The following is a 20,667-nucleotide window of genomic DNA, read 5'->3' as shown; positions in this document are numbered from 1 at the left end:
ATTTAAAACCCAAATTTGAGACTGGTGTCTGGAGGAGGCGCAAGTTGAAATATATAAGGGTGGGACTAACTTGAAGTTCAAGATGTTGAGTGCCATGCAGACTTTATTTTCCTCCACACAGGACAAAAAGAATATCAATCTGATTGTCGTCAGTGAAAGAAAGTACAAAACAGTAAGGGCCCCGAAATTGAACCCTGTGGAACACCAACAACGATTGGACAGTTTGGGCAATGACGGTAAGATAAATAATTTTATGAACAATTGACTTTTTAAATAATAATAATAACCAACTGAACTGGTTGCACAAGTGTGCACGTTGTGTCCATGTCCCTTTTGCGCATTGAGAGCAAAGAGGGCTCTGTGTTTAATGTTCCGTTCAAAATTGATCCGATGGCGGGTGTCCCCTCCCCCTCCAAAATGTCAAGCCTACTCGTCTTGATGTTCCCCTTATTGATTTATCAAATTATAGTCTGGCTATGAGAGGTGACAAGTAACATTACCACTAAAATGAGAGGGAGGACATGGTATTTTTCATGGCACCGGATGCTTCTTGCTCCAAATCAATACAGCAGCCTCCTCGCAGCCGGGCTTCCAAAGAGCGCTCGGACAAATCCCGCTAGTGTTTTTGAGTCTTTTAAGCTCAAATGTGAAAAAAAAAAATCCATTTTTTCTCATCTGATTTGTATGTTGGTGGGGAGGTGATAACGTGTTCATTATGTTAGCGGTGACTATTTTCTTTAGTGCTCACTCTGCCATTTAAACGTTGATCTGCCATTGTGTCAAAAACCTTTTACCTCATTCTCTCCAACAAAGAAAACCCAAGTTTATTGAAATGCAAATTGCAAAATTTAAACCCTTAGAGATAGGGTGAGAAGCTCGGTCATCCGGGAGAGACTCAGAGTAGAGTCGCTACTCCTCCACGTTGAGAGGAGCCAGATGAGGTGGCTCGGGCATCTTATCAGGATGCCTCCTGGACGCCTCCCTGGGGAGGTGTTCCGGGCATGTCCCACCGGTAGGAGACCCCGGGGACGACCCAGGACGCGCTGGAGAGACTATGTCTCTCAGCTGGCCTGGGAACGCCTTGGGATCCCCCGGGATGAGCTGGACGAAGTGGCTGGGGAGAGGGAAGTCTGGGAGTCCCTCCTAAAGCTGCTGCCCCCGCGACCCGACCCCGGATAAGCGGAAGAAGATGGATGGATGGATGGATGGATGGATGGATGGATGGATGGATGGATGGATGGATGGATGGATGGATGGATGGATGGATGGATGGATGGAAATTGCAAAATGCAAAAAAAGAAAGGAAAAACAGCCTAGATATTCAAACATCGACAATTACCCGGGGACCAGTTGAGTCTCGACAACTTACCAGTTGTCCAAAATGAATCGACGTCGTTCTTCGAGTGTCTGCAAAAATGACAGATAGCATCTGCTTGTTCAAAAAAAGTTGAGGCAACTCCCAGTGAGAATCTATTAGCAAAGCAAATCAAGCTCCTGGTTATTGGATTTGAACAGATGGAGGAAGAAATTTTTGTCAATATATTTCGACATTGTATGGCTTGGCAACAATTTTACGATTAAACAGACGCTTGGAAAACTTTTTACATTGACAGGATGAAGGGACAGAAATGATGGCAAGAAAATGAAAACATTTTCTCCTCTCACTTTCCAACGCAACACTGTGCAATGACAGTTTACCGCCACTGAACTCAGGGTGGCCCCGTTTGATAGCGTCACATGAATCCCCATAGTAGACTATCCACGGGTTGTCAGATGAAAGCAGAAGTCAACCACCTGCTGGGCGCAAGCATGCCGCTGTTTGATCGCCGCAACCTGTCCTACACAATAACGCCGATACGCTCAAATGGCATATCTCAAAAACAACAGAAGAGCTGTCCTTGTCTTGCATAAAATGGCGCAAGCAGCGCACCAATCGCTTCCAGACAGTGCCAGATGGAAGCATGTGGTGAACATGTGGACTTCCAAATCAAGGTTATTTGTACGATTTATTATTTTTTTGACAGACATGAATACATTTATAGACGAAGACATCACCAACACTTTAAATGAGCAATGTTTCTTCATAGTTGACTTAGTTTTCCATTTCATGTGTTCCTTGTGTCTTGTTAGACTCTTGTGTCCACCTGATCTCACCTTTCTGGTGTTACCCTATCAGCTTCTTCCAGTCTTGTGTCTTGTCCAGGTATTGCTAGTCATCTCATCAGTTAGTTACCGTATTTTCCGCACTATAAGGCGCACCGAACTATAAGGCGCACCTTCAATGAATGGCCCATTTTAAAACTTTGTCCATATATAAGGCGCACTGGATTATAAGGCGCACCTTCAATGAATGGCCCATTTTAAAACTTTGTCCATATATAAGATATATACATTTGGCCCGCGGGCCGGACTTTGGATATGCCTGCTGTAGTGGCTCAATATTGGTCCATATATAAGGCGCACCTGATTATAAGGCGCACTGTCGGCTTTTGAAAAAATTGGAGGTTTTTAGGTGCGCCTTATAGTGCCGAAAATACGGTATTTAACTCGCTGCTTTCGATTTGTTATTGTCAGTTTTCTCTGCGTTGTGGTCTTGCTCACATGCTTCCTAGTTTTTGGTCATGTTTGACTTCATTTGATCCTGCCAGTACTTTCTTTTGCCTTTTCCCCCCATTGTGAAACTTCCAATAACTGAACTCATGGCTCGCTTCCATGCACTTGGGTTAGAAGCAAAGTTCTACATGCACTTCCCACTGTGAAGCAAAATCCAGGCAAGCCTTGAGTGGAAAGGGCTCTTCATGAAACTTGCACACACAAACAGGATGCCTGCTATCAATTATACCTGTGCTTTTCCTGCCATGACATTTTCAAATGATCCACTCAGCGAGTCACCCGGCCGTGAATAATTCACTGGCAGTATCCCGACGGCTTTGACAGCAACATGATGTAGTGCGCACTTGCGCTTGGGGTGAGAATGCGTTGATGTGGAGTTATTGCTGATGGCCATGTTTGATATAAATGAGACTCGCAAAAGATCAGCCTCACGTTGCGTGCAAAGTGGCTTCGAACAGATGTTGTGCGTGCACTCGGGATGTTTCTCCGGCGCTTTACCCGTCATGTCACTGAGAAGAGTCCATGCTGTAAATAAACATGCCTGTTCCTCGTGGTCACGTGACCCCTCCTGGGTCATATCATCCGGAAACGTGCGTAAAGAGAGACTCCATTAATGCATCTCTAATCCAGCAATACAATGACCCCAATCCTTTAAAATCTGTCAATAGGGGAGCTGATGCTCCAGATTAGAGATTCTTCTGCGATGATACCAACATGTTGTTCGAACTTAAATATCTTGCTTACCTTTTTAACTGCTACGTCGTCTGTGGTTTGGATTTTTTAGCGGCAAAATTAAAACTTGGTTAAAAAATTTTCTCCCATTTAGGTTTTTATTACGTCTGATGAATCCGAGGTTGCATAAAGGCCAAACAAGTCAAGTGTGTGATTCACTCCGATGGGGAGAGCCAAAGGTTACAAAAACAACACAAAATAAATATGAAATAAGACCATAACAGAGAAAAAATACTGGAAATTGTTACTTCTCTGTCTTGCTCTTGTTTACCTGTGGGGGATAATAAAAAAATCAACAGTGTTTAAATTCATATATCTTTATTACATACAAAGATATAAACATAAAATATCATAAAAATGTATACCGATTTAAATGTTATATTACAGTTGGGCTAAAAAAGAAAAGGGGGAGTATCAATAACGGCAATGTAATAATTTCCTCCAGTGTCGCTCCTCTGTGCAGATTTAATATTGGCAAAGTCCATTTCACTGAATTATGACATCATCCTTAAATCCCATTCGATAGTAATTAAATAATCAAATCCCACTGATTCATCGCACAGGCTTTAGTCGATAATCCAAATCATTCACGACGCGGCTTTCATGTGAATGACTCCGCTATTGAAAAGCTTTTAAAACAATAAATGAATGAAAGCAAATTTCACTTCAACTAATACTGTACATCTACTTGTCATTTTGTGGGCAAAATCTTTTTATCAGACTAATGGGATACTACGTATAAAAGGCATCATGATATATTTATATGTACATATAAAATCTGTTGAATATTTATCGTTTCCATTCTAGACACGAGAAGGTTAGACAATAACCATTACCTACAATATCTTCGGTGCCGCCAGGGAAAAACAACGGGAAAAAACGTATCCCCAAATTAATTACAAAACTCGGTAAAGATTATATTTGCATAACATACTTTCATTTCCATAAATATCACTGGATGCAGCTGTGACAGATTGCTAAAATTAACATAACAAATGTTGCTTATTTTCTGACCAATTGCACAAAGTCCGCACAAGTGCTAAGGACTATAAAAACAAGGTAGAAATAATAAATTACATTACAGCACTTGTAAAAAAAGTGCACCAATATTTACAGATGTTTCATATATTTCATGGGGTAGCATGTTAGCCCGATGGTTAGCATATCTTAAACTAAACTGTTCTGTGGATTTGGTCGGAACACCCCCAAAAACTCACTGGGGCTCTCCATGGGGTTTGACGACCGGCCACGGCATGTCAGGTAGTGGCAATTGTGGCTCAGCAGGGGGCGCCTGCTCTTGCTGCTGGTTGGTCCAGTTAAAGTCCACGCCGTTCCTCTTCAGCGCAGCCAAGTGTTTAATGTCCAACGTGGTGAAGGTGGTGAACTGGACCTGGTTCCTCTTACTAGTTGGCGAGTGGAGAGGCTCGTTGCGGTGAGGCCTGGCGAGCAAGGTGGCCGAACGGTTCGCCATTGGGTCGATGACTTTTCTGTGAAGCTGCTGTTGGGAGCCGGTTCGGTTGCGGCCCAAGGTGGCAGTTCTTTCGGGAACGCTGGCGACGGCGGGACCCGCGGTGGGCAGGGTGCTATCCGTGCTGCGGTGGCCCTTAGGTTCGGTAGAGCGGCGGGTCAGCGTTGACGTTTTAGGGGGTCCGGATTGCGGATTGTTGGTCCCTAACCACACCCAGTCATGCTTATGATCTTTTGCGTCCCCGCTGGGTGTCGGTCCTGCTTTTATAGGGGTCTTGTGATTTCGGAAACAGATTCGATGTAAAGCGCAATTAAGCAAAAAGCCAAAGATAGCGATACACAGCACACCCACTATGGAATAGATGCCAATTTCCAAATCGGACATGGACCGGAATGTACGTATGAGGTCACTCTCGATGACTTTGGGGGACCTGGGTTTGGGAGCTTCTTTCTTGAGGGAAACGTCGGATTTAGATTTGTTCGGGGGTGAGTTGGGGTTCTCAAGCATGTTACCAAAGCCTCTCTTCTGGATACTAGTTGTAGTATCAGCAGGTCTGGCGGTGCTTGTGGATGACTCCACGATGACAGTCAAAGTGGGCGTGGCCATAGATTGAGAACTTTGTGTAGCTTTGCGGGTTGCTGCAGTCCAAGCAACAGGTGACTGCACGGTTCCGATCATGCTGCTGGTTTCTGGTACTGTCCTGAAGCCATCTGTGACTAAACCCTGGGACGTCATGGTTGTTTTAAGCTCTCCTGCCATTTCTGAAGCAACTCCATTTGAATTTTTCTCTTGACCATAGCCGTCCTTTCCTCCAAAATCTTGACCGCCACCCTGAACGTTCATCCGTAGGAGCCCCGTACCGACCGCCAATTTACTCTTCCTCTTTGATTTCTGACATTCCTCGCAGATCTTCAACTCTACTCTGACCAGCGCCCCCTGGCCCCGCCCTTCGCTTTGCGCCACAACAAAGGTGAACTGCGGCGTGCGGCGAACTGTAGCCACAGTTTCATCTGGAGTGGAAACTGTTAGCGAGTAGATACTGCGGTCGAAGATCGTTAGGGGGACGATAGCGCCGTCGCTGAACTGGACCCAGCAATTAACGGCGGCTTCCTGGGAAATAAAAATCAAGGAGATCCAGTTTAGGTATCAGAGCTTGAGTTGGACACAAATGATTTTGAGTTTGGAGGGATTTTAATTTTATTAGTGGAAAGAGACCAGATTATCTGCAGGAAACAAGCAAAGGTCCGATCATAGATTTGAACCCAGAACCCAGTAATTGCCTTATGATACTAAATATCCTCTGCTAATGTCTTTACCCTGACACTCCAGGGAGTGCTATAGCAGTTTAAAAACGTGTAACTGTCCCAAAGAGAATACGCCTGCTTTACAGGATCTACAGTAACAAGAACAGAATCAGTCACGCTGATCACATCAACACACAATGGCCTATTTCCTCTCGCTAATACGAGCCACTGTGGAGTCACAGAAATGACTTTGTATTTTGGATTTGAATATATTATGAATCGCCCTGAGCAGATCGCTAAAAGCTTTCCATCGTGGACACAGTCGGCTGCTCGTCTCTTGTCTGCGGGTTTGTAACCGCTTATCATCGACTCGGGCGGAGGGCCGAGGCCGGTCCGGACCAGCCGGGGCGGTTGTGAGTAAAGTGAGCCGTCCCCCCCGCGGCTATAGACTGCCTAATTGGTGTTTGAAAACGGGCACGCGGCCACGGCTCGATGCGCGAGCGAGCTTTTAAACGGAGCAGCTGTGTGTGTAGTTGTCGTCCGCCACCGCCCTGCTCGGCACGATTGCCGTGACTGCGAATGTGGCGTGTTCGCATTCCGAGCGATAAAAGAAGAACATAAGTGATTTGACATCCTCAGAGGACATCGTCGCAGCAGGCAGGATACCCAGCGGTGCTTTACGTTCAATTCTTGATTTCAGAGGACTTTAATGACAGTGCTGGAAAACGTGAATAATGCATGACAGGTTTATTGTCAAAGTGTTTAGAATGATTATGGCTATTACTGAAAATAGGATCATTTCTTTTCATTTTTGCTTTTGACTTATGGACCTTGAAATAGTGGCAAAAAGCTTTGTGACCTTCATAGAGTATAAAACTGCAAAACCGTGGTCGAAAAACTTCAACGGTCGTTAGCTAGCACTCTTTTTCGAGTAACACGCTTTGGCTGAGGAATATCTAGTCTCAAGGAAACTGTCAGTCAGAAGATGGACATGTAGAAAAAGCTAACCACTCACAATTTTAAGTGCATACATGTTTTTGGGTTGCGAAGGTCGGAATAGTCACAGACAGCCCACCCAAGCACGCAAAAAACATGCAAAGGCCACACTGAAAAGGTGCAAGCTGGGATTCAAACTGAGATCAATTTTCTGCTTCAAGTGTCTGAATTTTCCAGTTCCTTGCCTGTTTGAGCTGTGTGATGGTCTCACGAGTAGTTGCCATGGCAACAATGGCGCTGTTGCTCCCCGGGCCGGGCTGCAGGGACAGCGAGAGTCCAGACACCAACTGTACTCCCAACTCTATCACGCTCACTTTATCGTCCACCACTGTGACGGCCTTCTCGGCCAGGACTGATGATGTGAGCGGAGAGACCACCTGCGGATGGTAGCGTCTCGTTAAAAAAAGAAATGTCCCCGACGTACGCCGTGGGTTTTTTACGTAAAAAACGGTATGTCTCACTTGAACGGTAGTATTGCCCACAGATCGTCCTTGAAGAACTTCTCCATCTTGAATCCTGGCCACATCTGGGTCTGCCACTTTTAGATAGTAGCGCACTAGATTGGTCACGTCCACCTATCAATCAAATTAGAGAAAAGATTCACTAAATTTCGGGCGTATTGGGGATTCACCAAGTGAAGGATCGGCCAACATGGTCAATATTTTTACCTGCCAATCAGGACCCAGGAAATAATCAACAGGCTTTGCCCCAGTTAGCAAGTCTGGCAATGCTTCTGAGTGGGCCTCGAAGGTTGTAAGCACCCTCAATGTGGAGTGCTGATACTGCAGCATGCAACCCCTGCCCTTCCGCATCTCCTCCTCCTCTTCGCTATTCCAGGTGGGCCTGAAACACAAAAGCCAGAAATGCCATTTCAGCTTTCATCTGCTTTGGATTTGATTCTATCAGGACAGAGCAAATAGAAATCTGTCAAACAATTTTGATTCCTCTTGAAAATATTTTCCCGTGGCAGTTTTATTGCCTCAAGGTTAAGAGGAACTTGACCTGACTGCGTCTGCCGCAACGTATCGAGTGATTCCGGAACTGAAACCCAACCAAAATATTCAATTGTTACACTGCCAACGGGGTCATCGGACGAGCGTCATCGTTGCTATTGAGTGGAAAAATAATGACGAGTGAACATAAACCCACTAACCTTCATCTCCAGGGCATTTGTGCTTCCTCTGTTTTTCTACATCCTGCTACTAATGCACCAGATGGACATTTTTTGCGACTAATGTCGACGAGAGGTCGAATCAACTTCAAACTAAGATTTAACTCTTCCTGGTATTTTGTACAATATAAGGTCATATTTAATGATTAGGCATTAGAGTGATGTCATGGGAGTCAGGGTTAAACACAGAAGCGTTCATGTCCGAGCGCATCCCAGAAACGAACCGTTTGATCCGTATGACTCGCCTTGACCATGAAAATGGAGTGAATTTTTGATGAAATGGAAGAAAGTCCCGATTCCCGAGAAATGAACTTACTTTCGGTTGCTACCGGTAATGGGAACTCTCCAGCCCTTGATTTGGTTGAGTTCGGGGTCGGCCACGTCGATGCGAAGCGGGAGGCGTGGCATCCACACGTTCACCTCCAACTGCGCGCTTAGGAAGCCGTAGGTGAAGTTGATCATCACTCGGCTCTTCCCGTTCGACTCCTTGCCGGTGACGAAGACAAAGTCGCAACGCTCGGAAACCTAAGCAAAAACAAACGGGTTATTTTTTTGGCACGAAGGATTCCGAAAAATATGGTGACATTTTGAAGACTTTTATGCTTCCAACAATCAAAAGCTAGCTCCGTTTTCAACATAGTATCTTTGTGAGTTTTTTTTTTCTTATTATACTTAGTTTTTATCCCCATCAGACTTCTGTCTTTTTAAATTGAGTTAGTTTTTGGGATTTTTTAAATTAAATTAAAATTATTTGTTTAATTTCTATTAGTTTTATTATCAGATTTTCCTTTAATATATGGAGTACAAGATAAGTATTGCGAAATAAAATTAAGTCCAGCAACACCAAACTAACAAGCACACGTCTATCTCCACGTTGCTCGCAAGAAGTCACAACGAAGCCTTGATTAAACGGCGCCCGAATGTAAATCAGCGCTGTCTTACGAGCACACCTTTAGTAGCGTACTCGAGGCGGGAACGTCGCCGTCGCAGCCATTAAGGGCAATGAGGTGAGACACAGCAGTTGGTGTGTTTTATTTAAGATTGGAGGCCTATCTCCGCCTCTGCCGCCGCCGCCGCCTCACTTATCTTAACAAACCAGTGGTTCCACTGAGGTAATTGGGAGAGCACTAGACTGGAGAATAGGCTGTAGCGCCAGAAGAGAGGCAAGATAAAAGAGGCAGGTGGAATAAAAATTGGAGGAAAAAAGCAAAAAAAAATGGGGGAATGACTTCCCAGGTAAAGTCAACTTGAATCCCAATGGAAATGGCGTGGAAGGCTGCCCACGAAGTTCCAAAAACATGTTAAATGACTTCCCGTGGAAAAAAAAAGCTTTTCTGATTTGCAATTTATTGGCTTCTCCGAGAGGAAATCTAACGTGGGACACGGTGGCCGGCTCCGCAGATGGAGAGCAGCAATGCGGCGAGCAGCCTCGCACGATTCACCTCCAGCAATTTCCTGCCAGCGCATTGCAAATTCTTCCCGGAATATTCTTTTGCCACCTTACATCAGCTTCACGTCTCCATTGGTGTAAAAGTAGAGAGAGTAAAGCATCACGTCGTTTTTACAGTGACACCATTTTTTATCGTTAGAGGGGAGACGTGTATTGATAAAAAAAATAATAAGTTATGAGAATATTTTTCTGTGTATATTTTTATTTAATATTTTTCTTTTTTCTATATTGTTGATAAATTCTGCCGCAATGGACCATTTTGTGCAATTCCTAGATAATAAATACGTGCCATTAAAAATATTTTGTTGTTTCTAAAAACGCAATTAGTATGTTTGATTATTAATGCAAGCTAACTTGAATAAAAATTAATCATCACTGCGGTCTTACATCTGTCCTCATTGTTTTCAAGATTACAATGTTTATTCTTGTTTTTGCTTTTCAGTCAAAAGGAAAACATAACATAGCCAACAAAAAAAAATAAACATAGAACAAAGCTATAAAAATTCTCCAAAACGCTTTTGACTTTATCTGAGCATTGATGTTCCGTTAAGAGAGGTCACCGATCCCTCTAAGCTTAAAAGCCCATTTAGGGGGCATAATATTAACTAGATTATTATGAGTAATTTCATCCCTCCCTTAAAAAAAAATAATTTCTCCATCTCTCAGTCTCTTAAGATGACTCACTTTAAACACCGCAAGCAATAGAAGATTGCAAAGGTCTTCATTTTTCTCCCACTCTCGTGTTTCCGTGCGCTTCTGCTGTCGTGGTAACGTGGAGCCATTATAGAAAGGTCAAACCACTGTGCTTATGGACTGACGGCCGTCATAAGCACTCCATAATACCTCGTGTGTAGGAGTATCCTTTCCTGCGTCACCCATTAAGACCCCAACAGGTACTCGGTGGGGAGAGTGTCATCGAATCGAATAACCCACCCCTCGAAAAATAACCGTCTTACCTTGAGAACGTCTTTGTCAGTGGACCTGCAGCTGGTTAAGCTGCTGACGTCGATGATGGCGCCGCCGGCTTCCACTGCCAAAGTTTTCACGGGGACTTTGACCACTTTACCTGTCAGCACGGCCGTGTTGAATATATCGGTGCTCTGTTAGGGGAGGGGGGAGCAGGTTAGTTATGCGGATGATTTGATTAAAAAATAAATATCATTACGACGTATAAAATGAGGGGGAAAGAAAGTTAAAAAAATTTTGACCGCCATGTTTGGTGCTTAGCAGCATTCTGGGCCATGTGCATCCTTGTAAGTCGCCGTCAAGAAAGGCTGATCTGGCTTTATTTTCAAACTTTAACTAGTCCCTCAACATGGATTTACAGCTGCTTTCCAGTTAATAAGATCTCTGCCGTTTTAATTTATTTTAGCCGCTGTGTCTAAGAAGCTAAGGCTGATCAGCATTTTTTTTTTTTTTTTTATCTTCATACTGTATTATTATTTTTTTTTTTGCCAGGGTGGACCAAAGTATCAGGCAACGGCGGGGGCAGATGTTGTCCGCCTGCTTCACAATCTGAGCTCGGTCGGCTTGACAGCTGCTGACCGCAATTTCAAACAAGACATGCTCTATTAGAGCCGAGCCCGCGACACCGACCCAAACATAAGCCGCTGGATCAGCGTTAAGACAAAATCAGAAAAAAGCAATGTCAGCTCTGTCTGCGACGCCGCCTTTCCAAAATGTTGTCACCTCATTTGCATATGTTGGATTACATTTTATGCCATGTCCACTCAGAACTCCCGTTTAATTTTATCCATCAGGAAAACGAATGTTTGGGGTCAAAATACCTCAATCTTATTTTCTTGCTGTCTTAGTTCGCATGAGTGGTGGCGATCCGAGCGCAAGAACTGATCCTGAGGTTCTGGTCTCTCCACTGCCTTAAATCCGGCGACTTTGCGACTCGTGTAGCCACTCACAGTAATTTCCCCCTGAAAAGCACCCCCTTGACCATCTGTCTACTTTTTGAAAGCCTCTCCAGCTCCCCTTTCATTTCCGCCGCACTTTCCACCCACCTGAGCAAACCCCTTCTTCTCCCCAGAGATACAAAATCACTTCAAAAAGAGCCAAAACAAAAATCCTGTGTTGCGTCCAAGGATTTGATTTTATATTTCTTAGTCTTACCATGACCAGAGGGGCCAGTCCCACATAGTCTCTCTGGCTGGTGTAGATCCGCATCTGCCCCACATCTCTGACGTTCCCCGGCTGATCCAGTCTCCAGGAGACTGTGTGAGTCTCAACCAGCTCTGAGACATCTTTTGGCACAAAGTCCAACTGCAGGACTTCGACAAGTCCCCTGTTTGAAAAGTGTTAACGTCAATGCAAAACAAGGAATATAAGAATAAAAATAAAAATAAATCTACAAAATTTTAGTATTGCACAAAAGTTCTTTCAAAATGTCAGATTATAAATTGGAGCACAATAAACCCGTGACCTCACAAGAATGAGAGCATTAACATTGCTAAATTTGGGTTCAATGGAATAAATACTAAAAAAAATATTTTTATGAGTTAGCTCCAAGCACTGCTGCGGCACAGCATCACAAGAACACCCGAGACATATTTGTGCTGTTGTTTTCCTCGACATTTAACATGCAGGTAAAAAAGTTCAAACAAGCTTTGCTCTCTGTTTACTCGGTTGGGAGGCACCAAAAAAAAAAAAAAAAATAGTGAAAATAAAAGAAATGACAAAGTTTGGAGGAAGCAAGAAGGCCTAATAAGAATCCTGACATGGTGGGTTGAAGCGTCAGGATGAAAATGTTTCAAACGCTCCTTAAACTGAAATGGACGGTGACAAAAAGTCTCTGCGTGGTCACAAAGCACACCGAAGCAATTTCGAGTGTTTTATGTTGCCACCAGCTTTTCCCCAACTTATTTTGGACCGAGTGATGCGGGCTCATTAAAGTTTCTGTCCGACTCCTCGCTGACTTTCTATTGCTTCTCTGCAGTGAGCCACACTCACCTCTTGTCAGCACATTTTCTTTTTGTCCAGCGTTTGATTATTTTGCTTTCAGGAAGCCGTTTGGAAAGTCTGCCTCATAGTTATGTTCTTGATACAAAGGTAAAAGGTAAATGTCGGACGAAGTTGCGGTAGATTAAAAGAACGGGAATTGAAAGGGTTTCAGTTTGGGCTCCAGTATCACCAAAAAAAAAACATTAAAGAGGGTTGGAATGCTTTTATATGAAAAGCAGCCAAAAAAAAATATACTGATGCAAAAACGATAAATAATTTAATCAATATAGTCAAAACCCAAATTGTTTCTAACAACCAACAAAAAAATTAAACACTTAGACACCAAGACATTCAAATATCGCTTATACTCGTCGACGGCTTTTAAAATCATTGCCATGTTCTCCAAAAATAAACCCAAAAGTGCAAATCCGCTGGTGTCGATGGACGAGGTTAAGCGAGTCAACATCTGTGACAGTTTTAGCACCACTCAAGTGAAATATGTTTGACATGAAAGCTGCTTTTAGCATTCATTGCTAAAACCACATCATAATTGAAAAGGATTTTTGGTAAGGTACAATATGAGTTTTCTTAAATAGCACAATTTTTTAACTGATTTTTTTTAATAATTTTACATTTTAAAAAGCTGTGATTTTTTTGTCAAATTTTTATAATTTTTTTAAAACCAGTCAGTTTCTTAACACAATTTTTTAACTGATTTTTTTTTATCAAATTTTGTTCAAATTTTCACATTTTTAAAAAGCTGTGAATTTTTTTTGTCAAATTTTGCTCACATTTTTAAAATCAGTCAAAAATCCTTTTTTTTTTTGACAACTGGAACCAAGCCAGGTCGATTTAGCTGCTTTTCTGAAACTATTCAGACAGTCTGTGAAAAAGTGTGTGAAGAAACATGGAAGAGGTTGTGCCCCTTTATCCTGGAAAGCCTTCCATTGAGGGGGGATGTTAAATCCTCCTTCATATCACTTCAGAATCCGGCGTGGTGCGCGTGTAAAGGGACCAACGGGCGGGAGGGTGAGCCCAATACGTCGGACCCGACTTGGAATATCTCTCTTTTCTAATCCCCCCCGCTTGTGAACGTGCAAGCGCTTAAGCCAGGATAACCGAGCCGTGATTATGGATGATTACAGATAAGTGGGTCGAGCCGGACGGTGGGTGGCCGCCCGCTCGCTCACTCGCTCTGGTTGCTTGCATTTGAGTCAGTGGACTGAAAGTGTGATCATAATAACGCCATTGATTTTACAGACACACCCGCAATGTGGACTTCGTGGTAAATCACTAATACAACGTGTTTCCATCATGTCTTGAGATGTTCGGTCGGACTTGACGATGTAATCCAAATGTAATGTGCTGACCTCTTTGGCGTGACCGCAACCTTCCTTCGGCAAACCACCGAGACGGTGTTTGGGATGATGACTCTGCCGGGTTCTGTTTTGACGTCCCACAGTATCGGGTCACTGGGCCGCACGGTGACGAACGACAATCCCGGCTTGACCGTCGCCCTAAAGTAAAGAAATACACCGAAATCAGCACGTTAAATCGGTGTTGACGTTGGAACTGCACGTTTTGGATCCAGCTCAAACTAAAAAATGATTTAAAAGTGTGTCATTAATGTTCAGAGTTGTAAAAGCAAAGTTTTTCCCATCTTCTAATTGCCCTTCTGGCAGTCCCCAGAAGTCGATCCAGTAAAAGGATTTGTACGGGAGCGAGACAAATCTGCAAATTGGACAGATCTGCAATAACTATCGTTTCTGTAGCGATATAAATGCGGATGGTGAGATTGAATTTTTTCCCAAAAACTGTGGCTAATGACAGTAAAATAATAATTAGGTTAGTTGTTTTTTTTCCTGTGTTTTATCACTCATATTGAGCTTGATGTGGCGAATGACCCAGTAAACAGATGAGTCGCAAGCTGCGGGCAGACTGCGAATTAGCATTAATTAGCATTCATTTTTGTTGGCCCCAGAGAAGTCGCACTTAATTAGATTCAAACACATGACGCAGCACTGATCACACTTTGGATGACAAATTTAAACGGATGCAATCGGCCCAAGAGGATCCAACAGACACCTGAATTTACAGAACAATCAAGTTTCCATCTGGCTGTTACATCACGAGCATCCTGATGCATTTTGGGATTAGAACATAGCGAGGGATGTCGAGCCATATGCGCCCAAGTGATTTGGGAGATGTGAACAGATTCTGATCCAAAGTTATCATGTGTGGAATCACACATATGTTTCTGAGAACAAGCCAATTTCCTCGTGGTGAAGATTCAGGGAAGTAGCTGGAAGTGGAGTCGAGAGCGGCTCACTCAAAAAATCTGATCGTTTGGAAAAACATCAATGATAAGATCCAATGGGTTTTTTTTTTCATTATGTCAGACATTTAATCATTTTTGTGCTCAGTGTTTTTTATTTTAACATTAGAGGTCACCGTATAATCATCATGTTTTGCAATCAAACAGTCATAAACGGAACAATCCATTAGCGGGGAGGGCGGGTCAAGGTCAAACACACATCGAGAGTAAGTAAAACACTGAAATGGTTGACATTTCAACCAACAGCAGACGAGGGCTGAGATCAATTTGGGAATCAATATACGCTGCGGGCACAAAGGGAAGCCCTTGAAAAATGAAAAAAAAAATAAAAATACCACTCAATTAAATTTTACAAATGTTTTAATTATCTGATGAATGTAAAAACATTTTTGTATCCTTAATGAGAGGACTAGTTATTTATTTATTTTTGCATAATTTTGGCCTAGAGCAGTGACTCAGCTTCTCTGGTCCATCAAAGTTTTGTCATTCCTCCAAAACTTCTCAGACTCTTTCACGAGTCACTTTTTTTTAATGGAATGCCCCAAAGGAGTGTGAGCAGGTATATCCAGCAAGCAAGCCTTCGCTCTGTTATTAGATCAAAATTACGGTTTGGACTCTGTTTGCCTATTTGTCAAGTGGAGCTTATAAAAACTATTTTTGAAGTATTATTTTCCAGCAATGTTTTTATTTTACCTTCATTTGAAAGTTTCCACATGACCTTTGACATTAATAGCACCTCCTCTCCAGCCCTATTTTTAATTTCCGTTTGCCATGCTAATGTCAGATCTTGTATGATTACTTCTACCATCCAAATGTTATTAAAAAAAAATCTTACATGATTGCTTCTACCATTCAAATGGTAAAAAAATAATCGCAAATACATTCACCAGTTAAATCTTTGACGTCTATATCCGTCAATGGTAGTGAAGGAGTCAACATTGTGAGTACTGTCCAATCAGATGTGCATGATGATAATGACTAAAAATAAACGTACGCAAACACTCACATGCATCCTAACAGGTGGATATGAACATGCATGACATGGCGCATATGACAGATGCACCCGCTTAATCCTCAAATCATCTCTACCCTTAAGGGTTAACCTCTTGATTCATTTTCAATCAGGGCCACAAAGATAATCTGGCCAAGTCTCGCTGGAGAGGACTCAATCTTCGGTCAAAGACGTGAAGTAGAGCAAGGATTTCTCCCAGGACCTATCAATCACTTTGCCAAGCTCCTCAGAGTGAGCCTTCACTCGGATTTAAGTGTGGGCCAATCTCATTCTGGATGTGGCGCCGGGTCAGACATACAAGGACTTGAAAGCACTGACCCGAACGGAGGAACTTCACTTGTGTGGTCAATAAGTAGGATTTTCAGAAGAGGGACGGGTGTGGGAGGGGTATTTCAGGTGAAGAGGATAAAAATCCAAAAGGCTTGTGGGAGGTCAGCGTGTCATTTTAATGACTAGCGCTGAGCTGCATCAGGTCACTGGGTCAGCGTGTTTGTGTTGGGTCAGCCTGATGCAAGAAGAACGGTCAGTGGGACTCCTCCAACTGCCAGTTTAACTTTGTTTTCATGGATTAACACACATATCTTTGCATGTCCCTCCATTTTCCCGCAGATTATCTTCAGTGTGTGATATCACGGATTAGATTATATAAAGATACATCAGAGCGACGATAAACGAGCGTGATGCAAAGTCGAGACGTTGGTAGAAACTTCCGACAGATTGCGCCGTGGTTTTTATTCTACCTCCACTCGTACCCAAAGGATCGGAAAAGATGTTTGTTTTTTGTGCTCCATGAAACAAGATACATTATTCATGGAGTCAACTACCCAGAGAAAACGCTCGGAATGTTGGCAGGATGTCGAGATATGAAAACCAGTGAATCATTTGCCAATTATGTCCCTGCTTATGGAAGAGTGCTCGCCGTAACTCCCCCCCTCCCCCCCACTAAGTGAGACATTAGACGGGATCAAACATGTCAGTAATTTATGACGGTGGTGAAACTGGCAGGCGGCGGCAGGCGTGGTGGCGCTCGTGTCAACCCCCATCAGCGTTTAAATGCCTTAAGTAAGCATTTAAATGCATGGAGTCCGTCCGGCACGATTTCGCCCGTATGTCCTGGTGAAGCAACCTGATTTCTTTTCACAACACCGCCCATCCTCAAAAAGCCATTTTTTGCTCTAGGAATTATGCCTGAACAGTGTTAGAGGAAAGAGATCATGAATGTGTCTTACCTAAGTGTGAAACTCTCCAAGGTTGATGTACTTGCAAGGAAGATGTAAAAAGTCAGAACATCATCAGACCTGAGAGGTTTGGAGGTGGTCTGGATGACTAAGGCTCCTCCTAATCTCAGACGAGAATAGGTTGCGTTCCCAGGTGGAGGTTTAAGAAGGTTAACGTTTCCTATTCTTCTCAAGGGTGTTCCTGACCCTTCTTGGACCCCCGCCCTCCCGACTCCGACTCGTTGCAGGCTATCCTGAGGCGTACACAGGCCTGTCTGCTCCATCCGACTCTGGAAGTAGACCTCCACGAGATTTCCTTGAAGCCCCTTTACGGTTTCGCTTCGCTCTTTGCTGGATCCGCCGGGTCGAGTGGAGGAACTGAACCAGGCTGGTTCGGGTTTTAGCTGCGCTACACAGAACCTATCCGGGGATACCAGACATGCCCCGCGAACTTCCCTCGTCCCCCAGAAGGCGTAAGCTGTCACGCAATGAGCGCCATCGGCCGTGTTTTCCTGAGCTCCGCCGAGTTCACGAGGCATATGGAAGAGGATCTTGACCACCGGGGATGAGGAACGCACCTGGCGCCCTAAAATGACCGGTATAATCCTCCGCCCACTGAGCAGCACCTCTGGTGGAATTGGGGCGTCCACACTGAGTGGACCGTATGAGGCATTCAGAACCGTCTTGAGTAAACCAGAACCTGGATCAGTGATGAGAAAAGTTTGTGAGTGAGCCTTCAGGCTGGAGTTCCCTTGTGGGTTAGGACTGTCCTGCGTCAAAACCACATGATCAGCATTGAGGACCCGAAATCTGACTGCAGGATAAACCGGTTGTGGACTCGAAGTCTTGGTATCTTTTTGCTGGCTTTCAACATCTGGTGGGAGGAAGAAAATATTTCTTTAGTGAGGGGGTTGTGAGTTGGAACTTTGGGAATGATGGAGGTGATCAGGTCATGTTGCTCATCTGAGACTAAAACGCAATGACAATCCCTCATGCGGTTCCTGCAATAGGAAAAAAAATAACACTCGAGACGGGAGACAAACAGGAAATGGATTACTTTGACAAAAGTAGAAACAGGAAATTAGTTGTACCTTTGCCCCGAATGTGATGTAAAAAAATGACAACAAAAGTGACAGCTCAGTTAGTAGAACTCAGATTTCAGTGAGAACAAATAATCTTCTCTCCTCTCGGCAAGCCAAAGCATGGCAGCATTATTTATGTGACATATTTCATAAACAATATTCTTCGCAGCCATTTAGTGATTTATAGACCATACTGTCTGCAGGTGTTGCTGCACCGTTTGTGGTCATAAATCCATTGCTAAGAGGTCTTGCTATTTTCATGATTTATAGCAGACTTTCAAAAGTTAAGTCAATTTAATTATTATTATTATTTCATTGATTTATTTACATGTTATTCCCTTTGGCAGACTGATGGCGGTATCTCAAGGAGACACTCGGTTTCTATTTCAAAAGTTGCTTTTCAGATCATCTTTATAAATGACGAAGAAATAATTGGATTGCCTCCGCATACACATCAAACATTGAATCTATTTCTATGTGCATCCTACAAGAGGTGTTAAGTGATTTACGGCAAATAACAAAGAAAATTCACTCAAACGTACCTTTTATTACCGCCGTGAGCACAGCAACTGTCACCACGGGCGACAAGAGACGCAGGAGAAAGTTAAACATCTTGTCAAGGGAATTCCTAATGAGAAAAAAAACCTCAAAAAAAGCTTTATACACGCTAGTAGTTTCCTTTCATTCCAAAAAAAACAAAATTCTCTCGTTGAATATTGGGTGAAGAAAAAGATGCGAAAGTTTGCACAACCTGGCAGGGCAGAGGAGCGCCAGGCTCACGACTATTCCCATGGTCGAAATCTGTAAACATGTGCAGTGTGTCAGATTAACGGCAGCCACGTGGGCGGAGGAAGAGCTGCGAGCAAATTAAATGCACACGAGGTCAAAGGGATCAGCGCTTTCTCTGCGACTCACTTTAAATTTGATCTAACAAATGATGAACATGATTCCACGCCAGGGGTCGAATTCACATCATACCATTAGCGTTTTGACTCTTGTAATACTATTTTATGACTATGTTATTACATTCCTCAAATGTTATACGACGATATTAAACTTCATTGTTCGGCGTGGAGCTCCCCCAAGGCCTGACAATTACTATGCTTGATTTTTTTGAATATATTATTCCCGATGAGTAAGTACCGTGCTTATTGTGTCATCACTACAAACGTGAGAATGAAATCCAAAGCATTGTTTAATTTTTGTACGCGATTCAAGATATGCTTTCTAAATGACAATCATTGCTACACAAGCATAATTTGTCCTTTTTATTTTTTGCCAGATGTCACCCACAGAACCTCAGGCTGTGGCGGCGCCGCATGGGATCATATCTGAGGCTGCAGGATGGAGCAGATGGGTGCAGGTATAAGCTTAAGCCTCGATGATATGACGGCACACATTGGGCAGCGATTGCAAATGAAAAAAAAATAGTCACGTAATACTGTTCTGCTGGGTATCTCCTATATACTGTATGTGGACAAAAATATGGTAAGCTACAGAATATCTGTGAGGTTGTTGGACCTGTTCAAAGTGTCCTCACAAACGTGCATATTCTTTATCCTCTGCAAAGACTGATTCACACCACCTTAGTTGGAAGCAAAGAGTTGTCCAAAATGCACTGCTGGTCCAGTGAGCTTGCTCAAACTTCATTCCCTCAGTCGACCCCTTTTAATATGAGAGTGTCTGTTGCCAAGTCGAGTCTCCCGCACCTGCTTCAGGGACACTTTTATAACAAGGTGCCAGGAGCCGATGCAGACATTACGGGTAAATAAAGACGTCTTTGTCTCACCGCAGAGGCTGACGGAGATATATACCTTCGAGAAGCATTCCAAGGACTCCAAATTACTTCAAGTTTGAAAAGTGAATGCAGTCTGTAAAATGTTTGTTGGCTGTGCTGTCCTTCTTCCTTTGAGATTGTTTCGGAGAATTCTGAGGGTAATTATCAGAAATTAGGCTCAGGTCTTTTCAGTTGATTTGGATCTATTACTTGTTGCTTAGTCCTTCACTTAAACAGTGCAATGTGAAAACAGGGCATTCACATTGGTGTGGTAAGAGGTGACAAAACAAAATGAAAATAAATACGTTGTATCCACCTGAGATGCTAAATGTTTGAATGTGTGCAGATTGGCCCGGTAAAAATGCATTTTTGACGTCTATATTCGTCAATGGCAGTGACAAGTTAATAGTTCACAGTCCACATGGTGAATAAATGCAATCACATTGTGCGTTTTTAACAAATGTATCAATGTTACCCAATTTAAATTCCATCCCGCACAAAAAACAAAGTTATATTGTGCACACGCTTGGTTTTTTTTGTATTCTCACATAATTTACTCAAATGCAGATTCTGCAATTGTTTCGCCATTCATCATCAAAACCAAAGCAGGAGGAGCAAATT

The 20,667-nt window shown here is 43.2% G+C and overlaps 1 protein-coding gene across 1 annotated transcript; it reads right to left on the bottom strand.

The window, feature by feature from the left end:
- Positions 1-3,577: 3,577 nt before the first annotated feature.
- Positions 3,578-19,078, bottom strand: LOC125979997 (transmembrane protein 132D). Its single transcript, XM_049738927.2, has 10 exons — positions 18,812-19,078; positions 17,200-18,061; positions 13,994-14,140; positions 11,796-11,967; positions 10,631-10,774; positions 8,541-8,749; positions 7,722-7,896; positions 7,515-7,628; positions 7,239-7,430; positions 3,578-5,923 (listed from the first exon to the last, which is right to left on the bottom strand). Exons 1-10 carry the CDS (start codon positions 18,879-18,881, stop codon positions 4,559-4,561), a joined length of 3,450 nt encoding a protein of 1,149 aa, XP_049594884.1. The 5' UTR covers positions 18,882-19,078; the 3' UTR covers positions 3,578-4,558.
- Between the last annotated feature and the right edge of the window lie 1,589 nt (positions 19,079-20,667).

The sequence above is a fragment of the Syngnathus scovelli genome, chromosome 13 (assembly GCF_024217435.2).
Source record: "Syngnathus scovelli strain Florida chromosome 13, RoL_Ssco_1.2, whole genome shotgun sequence".
NCBI classification, from domain to species: Eukaryota; Metazoa; Chordata; class Actinopteri; order Syngnathiformes; family Syngnathidae; genus Syngnathus; species Syngnathus scovelli.
This window is presented reverse-complemented; position numbering and strand designations above follow the sequence as displayed.

What these genes read in the sequence shown, in the direction of transcription:
- LOC125979997 (XM_049738927.2), bottom strand. Translation starts at nt 18,881, where the DNA reads ATGTTTAACTTTCTCCTGCGTCTCTTGTCGCCCGTGGTGACAGTTGCT. An exon ending in GCTCACGGCGGTAATAAAAG is followed by an intron (nt 18,062 to 18,811) that starts GTACGTTTGAGT and finishes TCCTCCCACCAG; the next exon opens with ATGTTGAAAGCCAGCAAAAA. An exon ending in TTGGAGAGTTTCACACTTAG is followed by an intron (nt 14,141 to 17,199) that starts GTAAGACACATT and finishes TCTTTACTTTAG; the next exon opens with GGCGACGGTCAAGCCGGGAT.